This window comes from Oncorhynchus tshawytscha, linkage group LG30, assembly GCF_018296145.1.
Source record: "Oncorhynchus tshawytscha isolate Ot180627B linkage group LG30, Otsh_v2.0, whole genome shotgun sequence".
NCBI lineage: Eukaryota > Metazoa > Chordata > Actinopteri > Salmoniformes > Salmonidae > Oncorhynchus > Oncorhynchus tshawytscha.
In genome coordinates, this window is record NC_056458.1 from 13,685,639 (window position 1) to 13,703,080 (window position 17,442).

General features: G+C 44.6%; 1 protein-coding gene across 14 annotated transcripts in view; it reads left to right on the plus strand.

Moving 5' to 3' along the window:
* Nucleotides 1–17,442, plus strand: part of LOC112250268 (RNA-binding protein Musashi homolog 2) — a 332,528-nt gene that overhangs the window by 274,309 nt on the left and 40,777 nt on the right. For 13 of the 14 annotated variants that reach the window (XM_042309137.1, XM_042309138.1, XM_042309136.1 and 10 more), the window contains exon 10: nt 3,526–3,600. In XM_042309137.1, the coding sequence (XP_042165071.1) occupies nt 3,526–3,600 (75 nt within the window). Of the gene's footprint in view, nt 1–3,525; nt 3,601–4,992; nt 5,859–17,442 lie in introns of those variants that run through there. The other variant, XM_024420277.2, reaches the window with a different exon arrangement.

The following is a 17,442-nucleotide window of genomic DNA, read 5'->3' on the forward strand; positions in this document are numbered from 1 at the left end:
TAACACATATGGAATCATGTAGTAACCAAAAAAGGGTTAAATAAATCAAAATATATTTCATATTTGAGATTCGTCAAAGTAACCATCCTTTGCCTTGATAGCTTTGCACACTCTTGGCATTCTCTCAACCAGCTTCATGAGGAATTATTTTCCAACAGTCTTGAAGGAGTTGATATGCAGAGCACTTGTTGGCTGCTTTTCCTTCACTCTGCGGCCCAACTCATCCACAAACCATCTCATTTGGGTTGAGGTCGGGTGATTGTGGAGGCCAGGTCATCTGATGCAGCACTCCATCACTCTACTTCTTGGTCAAATAGCCCTTACACAGCCTGGAGGTGTGTTTTGGGTCATTGTCCTGTTGAAAAAAACAATGATAGCCCCACTAAGCGCAAACCAGATGGGATGGCGTATTGCTGCAGAATGCTGTGTTAGCCATGCTGGTTAAGTGTGCCTTGAATTCTAAATAAATCACAGACAGAGTCAACAGCAAAGCACCCCCACACCATCACACCTCCTCCTCCATGCTGGATGGTGGGAACCACACATGCAGAGATCATCCGTTCACCTAGTCTGCGTCTCACAAAGACACAGCAGATGGAAACAAAAATCTCAAATTTGGACTCATCAGACCAAAGGACAGATTTCCACCAGTCTAATGTCAATTGCTCGTGTTTCTTGGGCCAAGCAAGTCTCTTCTTCTGATTGGTGTCCTTTAGTAGTGGTTTCTTTGCAGCAGTTCGACCATGAAGGCCTGATTCATTCAGTCTCCTCTGAACAGTTAATGTTGTCTGTTACTGGAACTCTGTGAAGCATTTATTTGGGCTGCAATTTCTGGGGTACAGTTAACTCTAATGAACTTATCCTCTGCAGAGGTAACTCTGGGTCTTCCTTTCATGAGAGCCGGTTTCATGATAGCGCTTGATGGTTTTTGCGAGTGCACTTGAAGAAACGTTCTAAATTCTTTACGTTTTCCAGATTGACTGACCTTCATGTCTTAAAGTAATGATGTACTGTCGTTTCTCTTTACTTTTCTGAGCTGTTCTTGCCATAATATGGACTTGGTCTTTTACCAAGTAGGGCTATCTTCTGTATACCACCCCTACCTTGTCACAACACAACTGATTGGCTTAAACGCATTAAAAAGGAAAGAAATTAGGAAGGAAGAAATTGAAATGCATTCATGAAGCTGGTTGATAGAATGTAAATGAGAGAAGGTAAAGCTCTGCCTTATCTCAGCTCACTGGTCACGATAACAACACCCACCCGTAGCACGCGCTCCAGCAGGTATATCTCACTGGTCATCCCCAAAGCCAACTCCTCCTTTGGCTGCCTTTCCTTCCACTTCTCTGCTGCCAGTGACTGGAACAAATTGCAAAAATCGCTGAAGCTGGAGACTTATATTTCCCTCACTAACTTTAAACATCAGCTATCTGAGCAGCTAACCGATCGCTGCAGCTGTACATAGTCCATCAATAAATAGCCCACCCAATCTACCTACCTCATCCCCATATTGTTTTTATTTACTTTTCTGCTCTTTTGCACACCAGTATCTCTACTTGCACATCATCATCTGCTTATTTATCACTCAGTGTTAATCTGCTAAATTGTAATTACTTCGCTACTATGGCCTATTTATTGCCTTACCTCCTCACGCCATTTGCACACACTGTATATAGACTTTCTTTTGTTCTATTGTGTTATTGACTGTACGCTTGTTTATTCCATGTGTAACTCTGTGTTGTTGTTTGTGTTGCACTGCTTTGCTTTATCTTGGCCAGGTCGCAGTTGTAAATGTGAACTTGTTCTCAACTAGCCTACCTGGTTAAATATAGGTGAAATAAAAAAAAATGTATGTGCCAAGAGTGTGCAAAGCTGTTATCAAGGCAAAGGGTGGCTACTTTGAAGAATCTCAAATATAAAATACATTTTGATTTTAAACTTTTTGGGTTACTACATGATCACGTGTTATTTCATAGTTTTGATGTCTTCACTATTATTCTGCAATGTAGAAAATAGTCAACAAAAGAATAACGCTTGAATGAGTCAATGTGTCCAAACTTTTGACTGGTACTGTATATATTTGCCACTTCGCCACAAATAAAATCTCGGTCGGCCAACAGCTTATCCACCAAATAATCGACCAGTCTACTAAACGGGGTCAGCCCTATTGCTAATTTCCACACTTTAAGAAATGTACCAACCATGACAAATGCAAAGGAATAAACAGACCCAGAATAACTGAGCCACGTCGTCAACATTCTGCGTCAGCACTGGTAGCTACGAAAACCACAACAGATGGCAAATTAATTTTGAAATGACACACACACTCATTTTAAAGCTGTGTTTTTATTTACATATATATTATTATGATTTTAGTCTGCATATTAGATTGCGCTGCAGCACATGATAGATATACTTACAGTATATCATCCAAGCCAATTTGGATATTGATATGGTTCACAGTTATTTTCTCCTAGAGCCTCATCAGTCACCATCAGGCTGGTGGAACAGGGAAGGTACAGGCTATTTATTCATGCTAAGCCATCATGACAGCTCTTGATGCGTGGCCTTCCTCAGTTGATTGGTTGATTGATTTGATATACTTTATTTTGGGGTATGGAAAATACAAACATTTGGACCCAGAGGATAACCCATGAAAGCATTATGCAAAGTTTTATACAAACGTATTCCCAGTGTAGTCCAGATATTTGCATGTCTATATCCCTCTTGCAGAGGCAGAAAGCATTGACAATGCCTCCGTGGTGTAAAGTACTTAAGTAAAAATTGTTGAAAGTACTACTTAATTTGTTTTTTTGTGGTATTTGTACTTTACTTTACTATTCATATTTTTGATTACTTTTACTGTTACTTCAATGCATTCCTAAATAAAAGTATGTGTTTTTTACTCCATACATTTTCCCTGATACCCAAAAGTGCTCATTACATTTTGAATGGTTAGTAGGACAGGAAAATGGTCCAATTCACACACTTATAAAGAGAACATCCCTGGGCATCCCTACTGCCTCTGATCTGGCGGACTCACTAAACACAAATGCTTCTTTTGTAAATGATATCTGTGTGTTGGAGTATGCCCCTGGCTATCCATAAAAAAAATATAAAAAATATTGTGCCGTCTGGTTTGCTTAATATAAGGAATTTTAAATTATTTATAATTTTACTTTTGATACTTAAGTATACTTAAGTATATTTTAGCAATTACATTTACTTTTGATACTTAAGTATACTTAAGTATATTTTAGCAATTACATTTACTTTTGATACTTAAGTATACTTAAGTATATTTTAGCAATTACATTTACTTTTGATACTTGAGTATAACCAAATACTTTTGGACTTTTACTCAAGTAGTATTTTAATGGGTGACTTTCACTTTTACTTGAGTCTTTCTCTTAAAGGTTCTTTACTTTTACTCCAGTATGAGAATTGGGTACTTTTTTCCACCACTGCAGTGCCTTTTTGCCAAATTAAGTTCTATAATGTGTTTTGTACCTTTTCTTTCTCAAGGTTACCCGAACATTGTGGCGACGTACGGCCGTGGATACACTGGATTCGCCCCGAGCTACAGCTATCAGTTCCCTGGTAAGTTCTCTTCACATGTCTGTCTTACAGCCCTGTTTAGCTCACCTCCCTCCCTCCCTCCATCACACACACACACACACACACACACACACACACACACACACACACACACACAAACAAACACACCAGATAAGCTGTGGAGTGAGTGATAAGTGTGTTACGTGTCTGGATTTCTGAACCAGCCTGTTGAAAGCTGCAGTATGTGGTGTAAATAGCTTACTCTTTTTAGCCCGTGTATGAACGCCACCATGACCAAACGGCTAAAATGGAGGAGGGATTTTCAAGCCCTCAGCCTCACTCCCAATGTATGCAAATCCATCTGTCGGGAGGCAGAAAAATGGCAGACGTACACACAGTCACACAGAGTCAGATTGGAAGTATTTTTATATCCAGCCCTATGTGCATCAACAACTAAAATCAGTTAAAAGCGTTGACTTGGAGCCGGGTGGGTCCCGGTTGATGAGCCCAAATGGAGCACATGTTGTGTGAAGGTGAGCAGCTGTACCTGCAGCCTGCAGTGGGAGGCAGAGCGGGGTTGCGGGTGGGGCCCTCTGGCCAGGGAGATGTGGCGCTGTGATACAGCACGCCTCAGGCAGGCATCCTGTTGATTTCATGCTTTATTTAAGCACTTTACACAGAGTCTGTTTGCCGTGCCAGACATCAGTCCCGCCACTGATAAGGCAGAATGGGAAATGTCTGACAGCAGCTCAGATCTATGTAATAGGTTTTTGAAATAGGGACAGGGGTGGACAGGGGTGGGGGGGACACAGGTGTTACCACCCTGGGGTCAGACATAATAATTTGTCAGAGGTGCCTGGGCTGAGAGCTGTAGGAGGACAGGAGGACTGGGAGGGAGAAAGAGGAGAAGGATAGAGGAAGGCCAGGAAACAATAGATTACTCATCTCTTCTTTGTAGAAGGGTCCTACCAACATGACAGATGTTCAGACATGAGAAGGGCCTGATGGAAATCTGCAGGGATGATTTCCTGCTAACCTATACCTTTACATCTGTCTGCATATAGAACCAATACAACTCTATGTATGGTAGAGGTAATGTTTGGCTTTATTTGCATTAGTTTCATTTGCTTTTATATTCCAAATCTCTTCAATGGGACATTTTATTGGGAGATTTGACCTTTTACCACATAATACAGAATCTTCTGGCCCTAGACATGACATGATGAAGCACATACTGTATGTTGTTTATGACACACTTAGGGCCTATAGATGTTTTAATGCAGGAGGTTGGTCGTGTTAAACTTTATTTAAAGGGCATCATAAAGCCGTGCAGTTGTTCAGCTGTTAAAACAGCCGCCATCTCCAGGCCTTTGACAGGGTAATTGGAACTTTTGAAGTATAAATCAAACTCCGTGTTAAATGCTCTATCCCTAGGCCAAGTATTGATCATGTTGCCTTCCCATCCGCACGGAGACGCGGACGGCAGTTTATATTCAAATCAACGGGCCCATGCTGGAGAATTTCATGCTGTACACTGTAAGTGCATTGAAATAGATGAATAAATGCTTGAATAAATAAATAACGGGGTGTTGTCTGTGGATGGAGCGATGAGAGTGGGGTGAATTGTCAGGCGCTAGAGAAGCCAGTGATGTGACTAAGCCCTGAGAAGGGGATTGAAATATCAGCAGCCTGTGATTATTCCCCCTCATACATACACGGCCTGATGTCAATGCGCGCACCTGGGGTAAACCCGACTGACTATCCCTTCATTATACACACACAGCACCTTAACCAGAGGGGCAAATTCACCTTCTTACATCCCCCCCTACCACGTCCCCCTCCCTGTCTCCCACCAAAGGCTATCTCCGCCATATATGCCAGCCTCCACTCTCTTCTCCCTCCTGCCTCCCACATGACCACCCTGCCTCCCTCCCTGCCCCCCCTCCAAAACCCCTGCCTTCCTCTGTTTTCTCTGTCTCCTCCCAAACTCCCTGTCTCTCTCCTCCATCTAAACCACCCCTATTTAGAGGACTACTACACTTCCACTAGGCCTCCTGCCAGTGTCATTATTGTAGACTGGATAGGTATGAAAGCACAGGCCCATGTGGAAACCTGTCTCCTGGTGTCTGTGGGGCTGGGATAGAAACCATGGCCCCCACCCAGCCAGCCTCAGATATGATGATACACTGATGTTACAGTGCAGGTCTCTGGTCGGTAGATTGACTCAGTGGAGGCATGGGAGATATAGGGATGGGGAGATGAAGAGATGGGGAGATGAAGAGTTGTGGAGATGGGGAGATGAATAGATATAGAGATGAAGAGATGGGGAGATGAATAGATATAGAGATGAAGAGATGGGGAGATGAATAGATATAGAGATGAAGAGATGGGGACTTGAAGAGATGGGGAGATGAAGAGATGGGGAGATGAAGAGATGGGCAGATGGGGAGATGAAGAGATGGGGAGATGAAGAGATGAGCAGTTGAAGAGATGGGGAGATGGGGAGATGAAGAGACGGGCAGATGAAGAGATAAAGAGATGGGGAGATGAAGAGATGGGGAGATGAAGAGATGGGCAGATGAAGAGATGGGGAGATGAAGAGATGGGCAGATGAAGAGATGAAGAGATGGGCAGATGAAGAGATAAAGAAATGGGGAGATGAAGAGATGGGCAGATGAAGAGATGGGGAGATGAAGAGATGGGCAGATGAAGAGATGAAGAGATGGGCAGATGAAGAGATGGGGAGATGAAGAGATGGGCAGATGAAGAGATGAAGAGATGGGCAGATGAAGAGATGGGGAGATGAAGAGATGGGCAGATGAAGAGATAAAGAGATGGGGAGATGAAGAGATGGGGAGATGAAGAGATGGGCAGATGAAGAGATGGGGAGATGAAGAGATGGGCAGATGAAGAGATGAAGAGATGGGCAGATGAAGAGATAAAGAGATGGGGAGATGAAGAGATGGGCAGATGAAGAGATGAAGAGATGGGCAGATGAAGAGATGGGAAGATGAAGAGATGGGTAGATGACGAGATGGGCAGATGAAGAGATGGGCAGATGAAGAGATAAAGAGACGGGGAGATGAAGAGATGGGGAGATGAAGAGATGGGGAGATGAAGAGATGAAGAGATGGGCAGATGAAGAGATAAAGAGATGGGGAGATGAAGAGATGGGCAGATGAAGAGATGGGGAGATGAAGAGATGGGCAGATGAAGAGATGGGCAGATGAAGAGATAAAGAGATGGGGAGATGAAGAGATGGGCAGATGAAGAGATGGGGAGATGAAGAGATGGGCAGATGAAGAGATGAAGAGATGGGCAGATGAAGAGATGGGGAGATGAAGAGATGGGCAGATGAAGAGATGAAGAGATGGGCAGATGAAGAGGTAAAGAGATGGGGAGATGAAGAGATGGGCAGATGAAGAGATGGGCAGTTGAAGAGATGGGGAGATGAAGAGATGAAGAGATGGGCAGATGAAGAGATAAAGAGATGGGGAGATGAAGAGATGGGGAGATGAAGAGATGGGCAGATGAAGAGATGGGGAGATGAAGAGATGGGCAGATGAAGAGATGGGCAGATGGAGAGATGAAGAGATGGGGAGATGAAGAGATGGGCAGTTGAAGAGATGGGGAGATGAAGAGATGGGCAGATGAAGAGATGGGCAGATGAAGAGATGGGCAGTTGAAGAGATGGGGAGATGAAGAGATGGGCAGTTGAAGAGATGGGGAGATGAAGAGATGGGCAGATGGGGAGATGAAGAGATGGGTAGATGAAGAGATGGGCAGATGAAGAGATGGGGAGATGAAGAGATGGGCAGATGAAGAGATGGGCAGATGAAGAGATGGGCAGTTGAAGAGATGGGGAGATGAAGAGATGGGCAGATGAAGAGATGGGCAGTTGAAGAGATGGGGAGATGAAGAGATGGGCAGATGAAGAGATGGGCAGATGAAGAGATGGGCAGTTGAAGAGATGGGGAGATGAAGAGATGGGCAGATGAAGAGATGGGCAGTTGAAGAGATGGGGAGATGAAGAGATGGGGAGATGAAGAGATGGGCAGATGAAGAGATGGGGAGATGAAGAGATGGGCAGATGAAGAGATGAAGAGATGGGCAGATGGGGAGATGAAGAGATGGGGAGATGAAGAGATGGGCAGTTGAAGAGATGGGGAGATGAAGAGATGGGCAGATGAAGAGATGGGCAGATGAAGAGATGGGCAGTTGAAGAGATGGGGAGATGAAGAGATGGGCAGTGAAGAGATGGGGAGATGAAGAGATGGGCAGATGGGGAGATGAAGAGATGGGTAGATGAAGAGATGGGCAGATGAAGAGATGGGCAGTTGAAGAGATGGGGAGATGAAGAGATGGGCAGATGGGGGGATGAAGAGATGGGCAGATGAAGAGATAAAGAGATGGGGAGATGAAGAGATGGGCAGATGAAGAGATAAAGAGATGGGCAGATGAAGAGATAAAGAGATGGGCAGATGAAGAGATAAAGAGATGGGCAGATGAAGAGATAAAGAGATGGGCAGATGAAGAGAAAGAGACGGGGAGATGAAGAGATAAAGAGATGGGTAGATGAAGAGATGGGCAGTTGAAGAGATGGGGAGATGAAGAGATGGGCAGATGGGGAGATGAAGAGATGGGTAGATGAAGAGATGGGCAGATGGGGAATTGAAGAGATGGGCAGATGGGGAGATGAAGAGATGGGCAGATGAAGAGATAAAGAGATGGGCAGATGAAGAGAAAGAGATGGGCAGTTGAAGAGATGGGGAGATGAAGAGATGGGCAGATGGGGAGATGAGGAGATGGGTAGATGAAGAGATGGGTAGATGAAGAGATAAAGAGATGGGGAGATGAAGAGATGGGCAGATGGGGAGATGAAGAGATGGGTAGATGAAGAGATGGGCAGATGGGGAGATGAAGAGATGGGGAGATAAAGAGATGGGCAGATGAAGAGATGGGGAGATGAAGAGATGGGCAGATGGGGAGATGAAGAGATGAAGAGATAAAGAGACTGGGAGATGAAGAGAAAGAGACGGGGAGATGAAGAGATAAAGAGATGGGGAGATGAAGAGATGGGCAGATGGGGAGATGAAGAGATGGGCAGATGGGGAGATGAAGAGATGGGTAGATGAAGAGATGGGCAGATGGGGAGATGAAGAGATGGGGAGATAAAGAGATGGGTAGATGAAGAGATGGGTAGATGAAGAGATGGGCAGTTGAAGAGATGGGGAGATGAAGAGATGGGCAGATGGGGAGATGAAGAGATGGGTAGATGAAGAGATAAAGAAGAGACGGGGAGATGAAGAGATGGGGAGATGAAGAGATGGGTAGATGAAGAGATGGGTAGATGAAGAGATGGGCAGATGGGGAGATGAAGAGATGGGTAGATGAAGAGATGGGCAGATGGGGAGATAAAGAGATGGGCAGATGAAGAAATAAAGAGACGGGGAGATGAAGAGAAGGGGAGATGAAGAGATGGGCAGATGGGGAGATGAAGAGATGGGCAGGAAGAGATGATGAAGAGATGGGCAGATGGGGAGATGAAGAGATGGGTAGATGAAGAGATGGGCAGATGGGGGATGAAGAGATGGGCAGATGGGGAGATGAAGAGATGGGCAGATGAAGAGATAAAGAGATGGGCAGATGGGGAGATGAAAGAGATGGGGAGATGAAGAGATGGGCAGATGGGGAGATGAGGAGATGATGGGATGGGTAGATGAAGAGATGGGAGAGATGAAGAGATGGGCAGATGAAGAAGATGGGTAGATGAAGAGATGGGCAGATGGGGAGATGAAGAGATGGGGAGATAAAGAGATGGGCAGATGAAGAGATGGGGAGATGAAGAGATGGGCAGATGGGGAGATGAAGAGATGGGTAGATGAAGAGATGGGCAGATGGGGAGATGGGCAGATGGGGAGAAAGAGACGGGGAGATGAAGAGAGATGGGGAGATGAAGAGATGGGCAGATGGGGAGATGAAGAGATGGGCAGATGGGGAGATGAAGAGATGGGTAGATGAAGAGATGGGCAAGAGATGGGCAGATGAAGAGATGGGCAGTTGAAGAGATGGGGAGATGAAGAGATGGGCAGATGGGGAGATGAAGAGATGGGTAGATGAAGAGATGGGGAGATGAAGAAGAGATGGGATGAGATGGGATGGGGAGATGAAGAGATGGGTAGATGAAGAGATGGGCAGATGGGGAGATAAAGAGATGGGCAGATGAAGAAATAAAGAGACGGGGAGATGAAGAGAAAGAGACGGGGAGATAAAGAGATGGGCAGATTGGGAGATGAAGAGATGGGTAGATGAAGAGATGGGTAGATGAAGAGATGGGCAGATGGGTAGATGAAGAGATGGGCAGTTGAAGAGATGGGAAGATGAAGAGATGGGCAGATGGGGAGATGAAGAGATGGGTAGATGAAGAGATGGGATGGAGTTGGGATGATGGGCAGATGAGAGATGAAGAGATGGGTAGATGAAGAGATGGGGAGATGAAGAGATGGGCAGATGGGGAGATGAAGAGATGGGGAGATGAAGAGATGGGCAGATGGGGAGATGAAGAGATGGGGAGATGAAAAGATGGGGAGATGAAGAGATGGGGAGATGGGGGTGGCTGGTAAAAGAGCAGGTGCAAGGTTTCCTTCCTCCTTCTGATCAGACAGGAGGAAGAGGGCGCTGCGGCAGTGAGAGGTGAAGCGTCAGGCAGGGCGATGGTGGAAAGTTAACTTTTCACTCCGAGCTAATCCCCCCTGGCTTTCCCTGTAAAACGATCTTCTACTCCTGCCTCCCCACTACCACCACACAGCGTATTCCTCTTCCAGGCAGACCGTCTCTCATAGTCCATGACCTTGATGTAGAACATGCAAGGTGAAAACACATTTTCTCGGTCCTTGTAGCTTCCAGGGATTTGCAGTAATCTCGGTTGCTTGGGAGGTTAAAAATGGATTTTGGCCAGGGGAGTGGAGCTCATTTTGTTTTGAAGCACCCACTGTAAGACAGAGAGGAAGGGGATAGAGTGGAGCTTGGAGAGTGTTGCATATGGCTGCATATAGGCCACTGGCACTCATTTGCCTAATATCTATGTTGTCTTTGGATACATGAGTGGTTTTATGGTGTCGTTAGTATTGCGCAAGTCATTGAGTTTTTTATTGACGTTTTGTGTCAGTATTTGATTGGATGGACTAACTTGGTGCAGGTGGCTTTGTGCTGTACACTGGTATTGACCTCTATTGTGATCGTGAAGTTTTATTTTAGGCACTGTGATAACTTTAATATGATCAGAAATGAATTTAGAACAGTTTGCTGGCATAGAGGACCTACTGTAATGTAAGGAGCTAATTCTTCACTTATAGTACATCTGTTGGTGGACAGATTATCTGTTTTTTTCACACACATCACTGAGGTGGTGTGTGTGGAGCAGTTTTGTGGCAGAGTACTTTTTTTACCGTGTTTTTCCTGGCCTTGTCAACACATCCTGCTGTTTTCACAAATATCAGCCGTGCCAGCTCTGTTCGGTGGCAGATAAGAGTACTGGAGACCACAGTATGCTACTGTATGCTACTGTACCGTCCGTCCCCTGCGTATTCTCCAACCCAAGCCCCCCTCTCTCCTTCCACCACCTCTAGCAACACAGCCAGTCACTCAGCAGCCCAGAGCACTCCCTCATTTCTATGGGACAGAAACAGACGTTTGAAAATCAGGAGTGAGCATCTCTCTCTGTGTTACTATAAACTTGCTCCAATCCAGCAGGGAATACAGATCGCCAGAAACCCTCCTGAAACCCTCAATAAAGACATGGGCTAGACCGGAGAGACAGAGGACCAATCTTGACCAGGGGTCAAGGGGTCAGGTGTGAGAGTCTTCCCCACCCTAGCTGCCATGGCATCACCTCCTCCAACCTGACCCTCATCATCAAAGGTGATGCGAGAGGAAATAACATCCGCCTCGTCTTCTTCACTTTCTCTGTTTTATTCGGGCACGCCGAAGCGCTGCGATGTCATTATGGAGATAAGCCATCTGGAAGAAGTGTTTGGGAATGCCAAGCTGGCAACAGTTATTGTGTTCTCCTGCATAGATGTCTCCCCCATTTCAGAGATGAAGATTCTTCCGGCTTTCATTTCAGCGATGGCTGCTGTTTGAATCCCTGGTGTGTATTGATGTGTACGTAGACATATACACACACACACACATGCTTAAAGATGCTGTGAAAATAGACCAGTCGCCTTCACCCCTTCTTCATGCAAACATAAGCACGCAACACACACACAAATTACCTTGGTGTACACACACACACACACACACACACCACATACACAAACACACATTTAAGTTATATATCAAACATAGCCATGTATAATGTATGTACAATCAAATCCCCCCCCACCCACACACACACACACACACACACACATCCTGACCCTAGGCCAGTGTTCTCATTAAAAGCAGGAGCTGCGTGGACTTGACATCCTGACGTGTGATGTGGAAAGAGATGGTGGAGGATGGAGGGGGTTAAATGCACATCCAGTCTAATGGTACTGATGGGTAGACACCTCGTCATAGCCATCTACTCAGCCGTCCGTTCCAGCCAGCTATTTACATACAGCATTTGGTTTACTTAGTGTAGACTGTGTGTGGGGGGGGGCAACTCTCTGTGTGGGTATGGGGATGAGATGAGAGTGGTTATGAACTCTGATCCAGGTGAATAAAGAGAGAGAAAGATTGGGGGTCTGTAAAGAGGGGGAGAGGGGGGGTTGTCTGTTAGCAGACTGCCTGACACCACACTGACTCACAGATTGTCTCTAATTGGAAAGGCTGCTCATTAACCCAATGGACGTGTGGAGGCAGTGGCATTCCACGAGTCACAGGCCTTAAAATAGGGCATGACGAGCGGCATCATCTGCACACTCACACAGCACTTCTCTCCGGCCATGGTTCTGTCATCGTTAACTCTGGTGAAACTGCAGGTCTGACGTCAGTCTGCAGTGCGGTGTCACAACTTATGTATATCTGTGAAGCCCTGCAGGCTGGTCCCAAATCAGCTCCACTACTCTGTGTAGTTATATGTAGACCAAGAGCAGGCCCTGCAGCCTGGTCCCAGATCAGCTCCACTGCTCTAACTGTGTCCCTCCTGTCTCTGTAAACACATGCTGCAGTCAGAGCCCAGTGCAGTGTGCTGTTGGCTGTCCTAGCAGGGCTCTGCAGGCTGTGTGTTTTTGCGGAGCCACACAGGGTCTAATGGATAAGGCATCTCCAGCCCAGTGTGTGTGTGGGTGGGTTGGGAGGGGAGCCACGGCATCTCTGTACCTGGCTAATGCTCAGTGACATGCTGGCCGTATGGATGGCCCAGCCCTGAGCTGGTGGGAAAAATGAAGCCCCAAAGTCTTAATCCTCAGTGTGAGCTATAGACAGATCAGCAGTGCAGCCAGAACGCAGCAGCCCACTGTGGAGCTTGATGCCCCAGCGTCTGCTATGGTTAAGATGAGCTGCTGTGACAGAGGCAGACAGAGGAGACAGTGTTGCTGTCAGCCCAGTGTCCTATATTGCAGGGGTTCTCAAAGTGGGGTCTAGGTACTGCAGGGAGTACGTGACCAGATCTCAATATACACTGAGTATACAAAATATTATGTTCTGTCCATGAGATAGACTGACTAGGTGATTCCAGGTGAAACCTATTGGTCACTTATTAAATCCACTTCAATCAGTGTAGCTGGAGGCAGGTTAAAGCAGGATTTTTAAGCCTTGAGACCAATGTTCCCTCTAAGCTTCTCTGCACGCACTGATATTTCTTCTGCGAGGCAGTCCTGCGTGCAGAGAAGCACGAGATTGAACTTTCTAGAGTTTTCCCTGTACTCTACACAGATCGGTGCACCATAACCAATCAGAGCTGCAGTAGGCCTATATGCAAATAGACCATTTCCATGTATGTATGGATCTGTGCCATTCACTTTGAACTGGACTGTGTTTACAGCATGAGTGGTCGTGAGTAGATACACTTGTTTTGAGGTCAAAGCGAGAGCTACATGTAGTGTGCACATTTGTACATTTGTTCTTATCCTTTGCTAGTTAGTGAGTTATTAGCCCAGATAATTTGTAGTCAGCAATGGGGTAGTGATTGCTTCCTACAAGAGCACAAAACGTGTGCATTTCTAGGCATCTTTGAACAGCGAGTCAGGTAAAGAGCTATTTTTTGTTTTAAAGGGGCAGTGATGTATTTTGAAACAGGTTTGACTAAGCTAAGTAGCCAATAGGCAGAGGGTAGCATAACTTGTCTGATTCTCTGTAATAATGGTGTGGGAATAATGATGCATTTTATTTTGTAAAGTGGTTTCTTGCATCAAAGAACACAACAACATGTTCAGTCACCTCCTTGTTTGAAGGACAAGTGGATCAACAGGTTAATGTCAAGCCCTGCATGTTTTTTCAAAAGTCTCATTGAATGTAGGCCTACATTGAACATTTATCATTGGCTGCTACTGCAGGCTGAATGACATAACAGCTATTTCCAAATGTTATGGAATGCATTTTCGCCATTGGTTTTTATGGTAGGCCTACATTATGTTCAAATAGCCACACTAGCCTACCACTGTTAAAACTAACTAAAGGCTTGTACAGAATTTTCACAACACTAGAAGTTTGCGCTCAGCAGACCTGACATTTTCTCAGCGATGACATTTTTTTGAGGGGAACATTGCTTGACACAATTCAGATAGTGAATAGGCAAGACAAAATATTTAAGTGCCTTTGAATGGGATATGGTAGGTGTCAGGCGCACCAGTAAGTGTCAAGAACTGCAACGCTGCTGGGTTTTTAATGCTCAACAGTTTCCCGTGTGTATCAAGAATGATCAACCACCCCAAAGGACATCCAGACAACTTGACACAACTGTAGGAAGCATTGGAGTCAACATAGGCCAGCAGCCTTGTAGAGTGACAGATGCTCATCGAACATCTCATTCCAAAGTCATATGAGTTAATATGGAGTTAGTCCCCCTTTGCTGCTATAACATCCTCCACTCTTCTGGGCCATGTAGTGTATGTATGTATATATATATATATATAAAGTATGACAGATGCTCATCGAACATCTCATTCCATAGTCATATGAGTTAATATGGAGTTAGTCCCCCTTTGCTGCTATAACATCCTCCACTCTTCTGGGCCATGTAGTGTATATATATATATATATATATATATATATATATATGTCTTTATTTTTACTATTTTCGACATTGCAGAATAATAGTGAAGACATCAAAACTATGAAATAACACATATAGAATCATGTAGTAAACAAAAAAGTGTTAAACAAATCAAAATGTGTTTTATATTTCAGATTCTTCAAAGTAGCCACCCTTTGCCTTGATCACAGCTTTGCACACTCTTACCATTCTCTCAACCAGCTTCATGAGGAATGCTTTTACAACAGTCTTGAAGGAGTTCCCACATATGCTGAGCACTTGTTGGCTGCTTTTCCTTCACTCTGCGGTCCAACTCATCCCAAACCATCTTATTTGGGTTGAGGTCGGGTGATTGTGGAGGCCAGGTCATCTGATGCAGCACTCCATCACTCTCCTTCTTGGTCAAATAGCCCTTACACAGCCTGGAGGTCTGTTGAATAAACAATGATAATGTCACTGAGCGCAAACCAGATGGGATGGTGTATCGCTGCAGAATGCTGTGGTAGCCATGCTGGTTAAGTGTGTCTTGAATTCTAAATCAATCACAGACAGTATCACCAGCAAAGCACCCCACACCATCCCACCTCCTCCTCCATGCTTCATGTTGGGAACCACACATGTGGAGATCATCTGTTCACCTACTCTGCGTCTCACAAAGACACGGCAGTTGGAACCAAAAATCTCAAATTTGGACTAATCAGACCAAAGGACAGATTTCCACCGGTCTAATGTCCATTGCTCATGTTTTTTGGGCCAAGCAAGTCTCTTCTTATTATTGGTGTCCTTTAGTAGTGGTTTCTTTGCAGAACATTAACCATGAAGACCTGATTCATGCAGTCTCCTCTGAACAGTTGATGTTGAGGTGTGTGTCTTACCTGAACTCCATGAAGCATTTATTTGGGCTGCAATCTGAGGTGCAGTTAACTTTAAGGAACCTTCACCTCTGCAGCAGAGGTAACTCTGAGTCTTCTTTTCCTGTGGTGGTCCTCATGAGAGCCAGTTTCATCATAGCGCTTGATGGTTTTAGCGACTGCACTTGAAGAAACTTTCAAAGTTCTTGACATTTTCCGGATTGACTGACCTTCATGTCTTAAAGTAATGATGTACTGTCATTTCTCTTTGCTTATTTGAGCTGTTCTTGCGATAATATGTACCTGGTCTTTTACCAAATAGGGCTATCTTCTGTATACCCCCCCTACCTTGTCACAACACAACTGATTGACTCAAACACATTAAGTCCACAAATTGACTTTTAACAAGGCACACCTGTTAATTGAAATGCATTCCAGGTGACTACCTCATGAAGCTGGTTGAGATAACGCCGAGAGTGTGCAAAGCTGTCATCAAGGCAAAGGGTGGCTACTTTGAAGACAAATTTTAGCTAAGGGATATACAATGTAATATTATTCATCTACAATTTATTTTCTTAACCCTGGGCAACATGGGCCTGGGAGGCTCACAAGGATATTGGTATCCACAGTACTCCACCAATTATCAATTGTTCAGCTCCAATACTTCTTGTATTCACAAAATCATATATATGTTTAACATAAATACAATGTAATTTAAAGTAACTATCCAGTGAAAATCTCACTTTTAAAGGTTCATGTTCTGTAAACTCATACCCAAATAATGTTGTTGACTCGTATTTGTGGCTAAAGCATGAATAAAGAATCGAAACAAAAAACTAAAACGTGCATCTCTAACAGAATGCCTGTAACTCGCATGAAGATTTCTCATGACCAGTCTATTCCCACACCATTCTATGATTTCTCATGACCAGTCTATTCCCACACCATTCTATGATTTCTCATGACCAGTCTATTCCCACACCATTCTATGATTTCTCATGACCAGTCTATTCCCACACCATTCTGTTCTTGGAGTAAGCCCACACAATTCCAACACAGAAAAGCTGCTTTTTAACATTCTTAATTACCATTTTTTTGGAAGGGAAAATATTTGACTCATATTGTAATGAATTTATGTCATATTTTGAATAAATCTGGAAACACTGGACAGTTACTTTAAGCTTTAAAACGGCAAGTTTTTCTATTTGCCTCATGGCAAAATGTGTAGAATTGTAGGAAAATAGCTTGAAAACATTTTCTCTCCAATGCCAAGCAGTGTCCTTTAAAATGTTCCTTCCTAGGGCCCAAGACTTGGTTTGTCCAGCCATGCACTGCAAGTCATGGTAAAACTCCTTTTTAAAAAAAAAATTCATCTCACTCGAGTTGTGTTCTGATTATGAGGGTGCCCCTGATGAATTTGCTAACACAAAAGGGGTCCTCAGGCCCCAAAACATTTGAGACCCCCTGCTCTATTGAGCTACCAGACTGGAACAGAACCTCCTCTGCTCTGCCTCTGGCTCCAGACCTACAGGAGAAGAGGAGAGGAGAGCAATATGTTGATGTTATGAGACTGAAGAGTCTCTTCTTCTTTCTTCTTGAGGCCAAACACCCACCAGGGTTCCGAAATCAGCAAGTGCCCTCCTCCAGCCTCCTCTCCTTTTTTCTTTCCTCTCCTCTGTCCTCTGGACAGCACTAATGGTTCTCCAGTCCTCTATAGCCTCTTCTCCCAGCGCATGGCTCAGCAGCTACACTCACTCATTAATACAACACAATCCCTCCCCACACTGGGCCTCCATTTTGACTCATACATTGTTTATGACTTCCTCAATCAGTGGCAGGTCGTATAGCAGAATT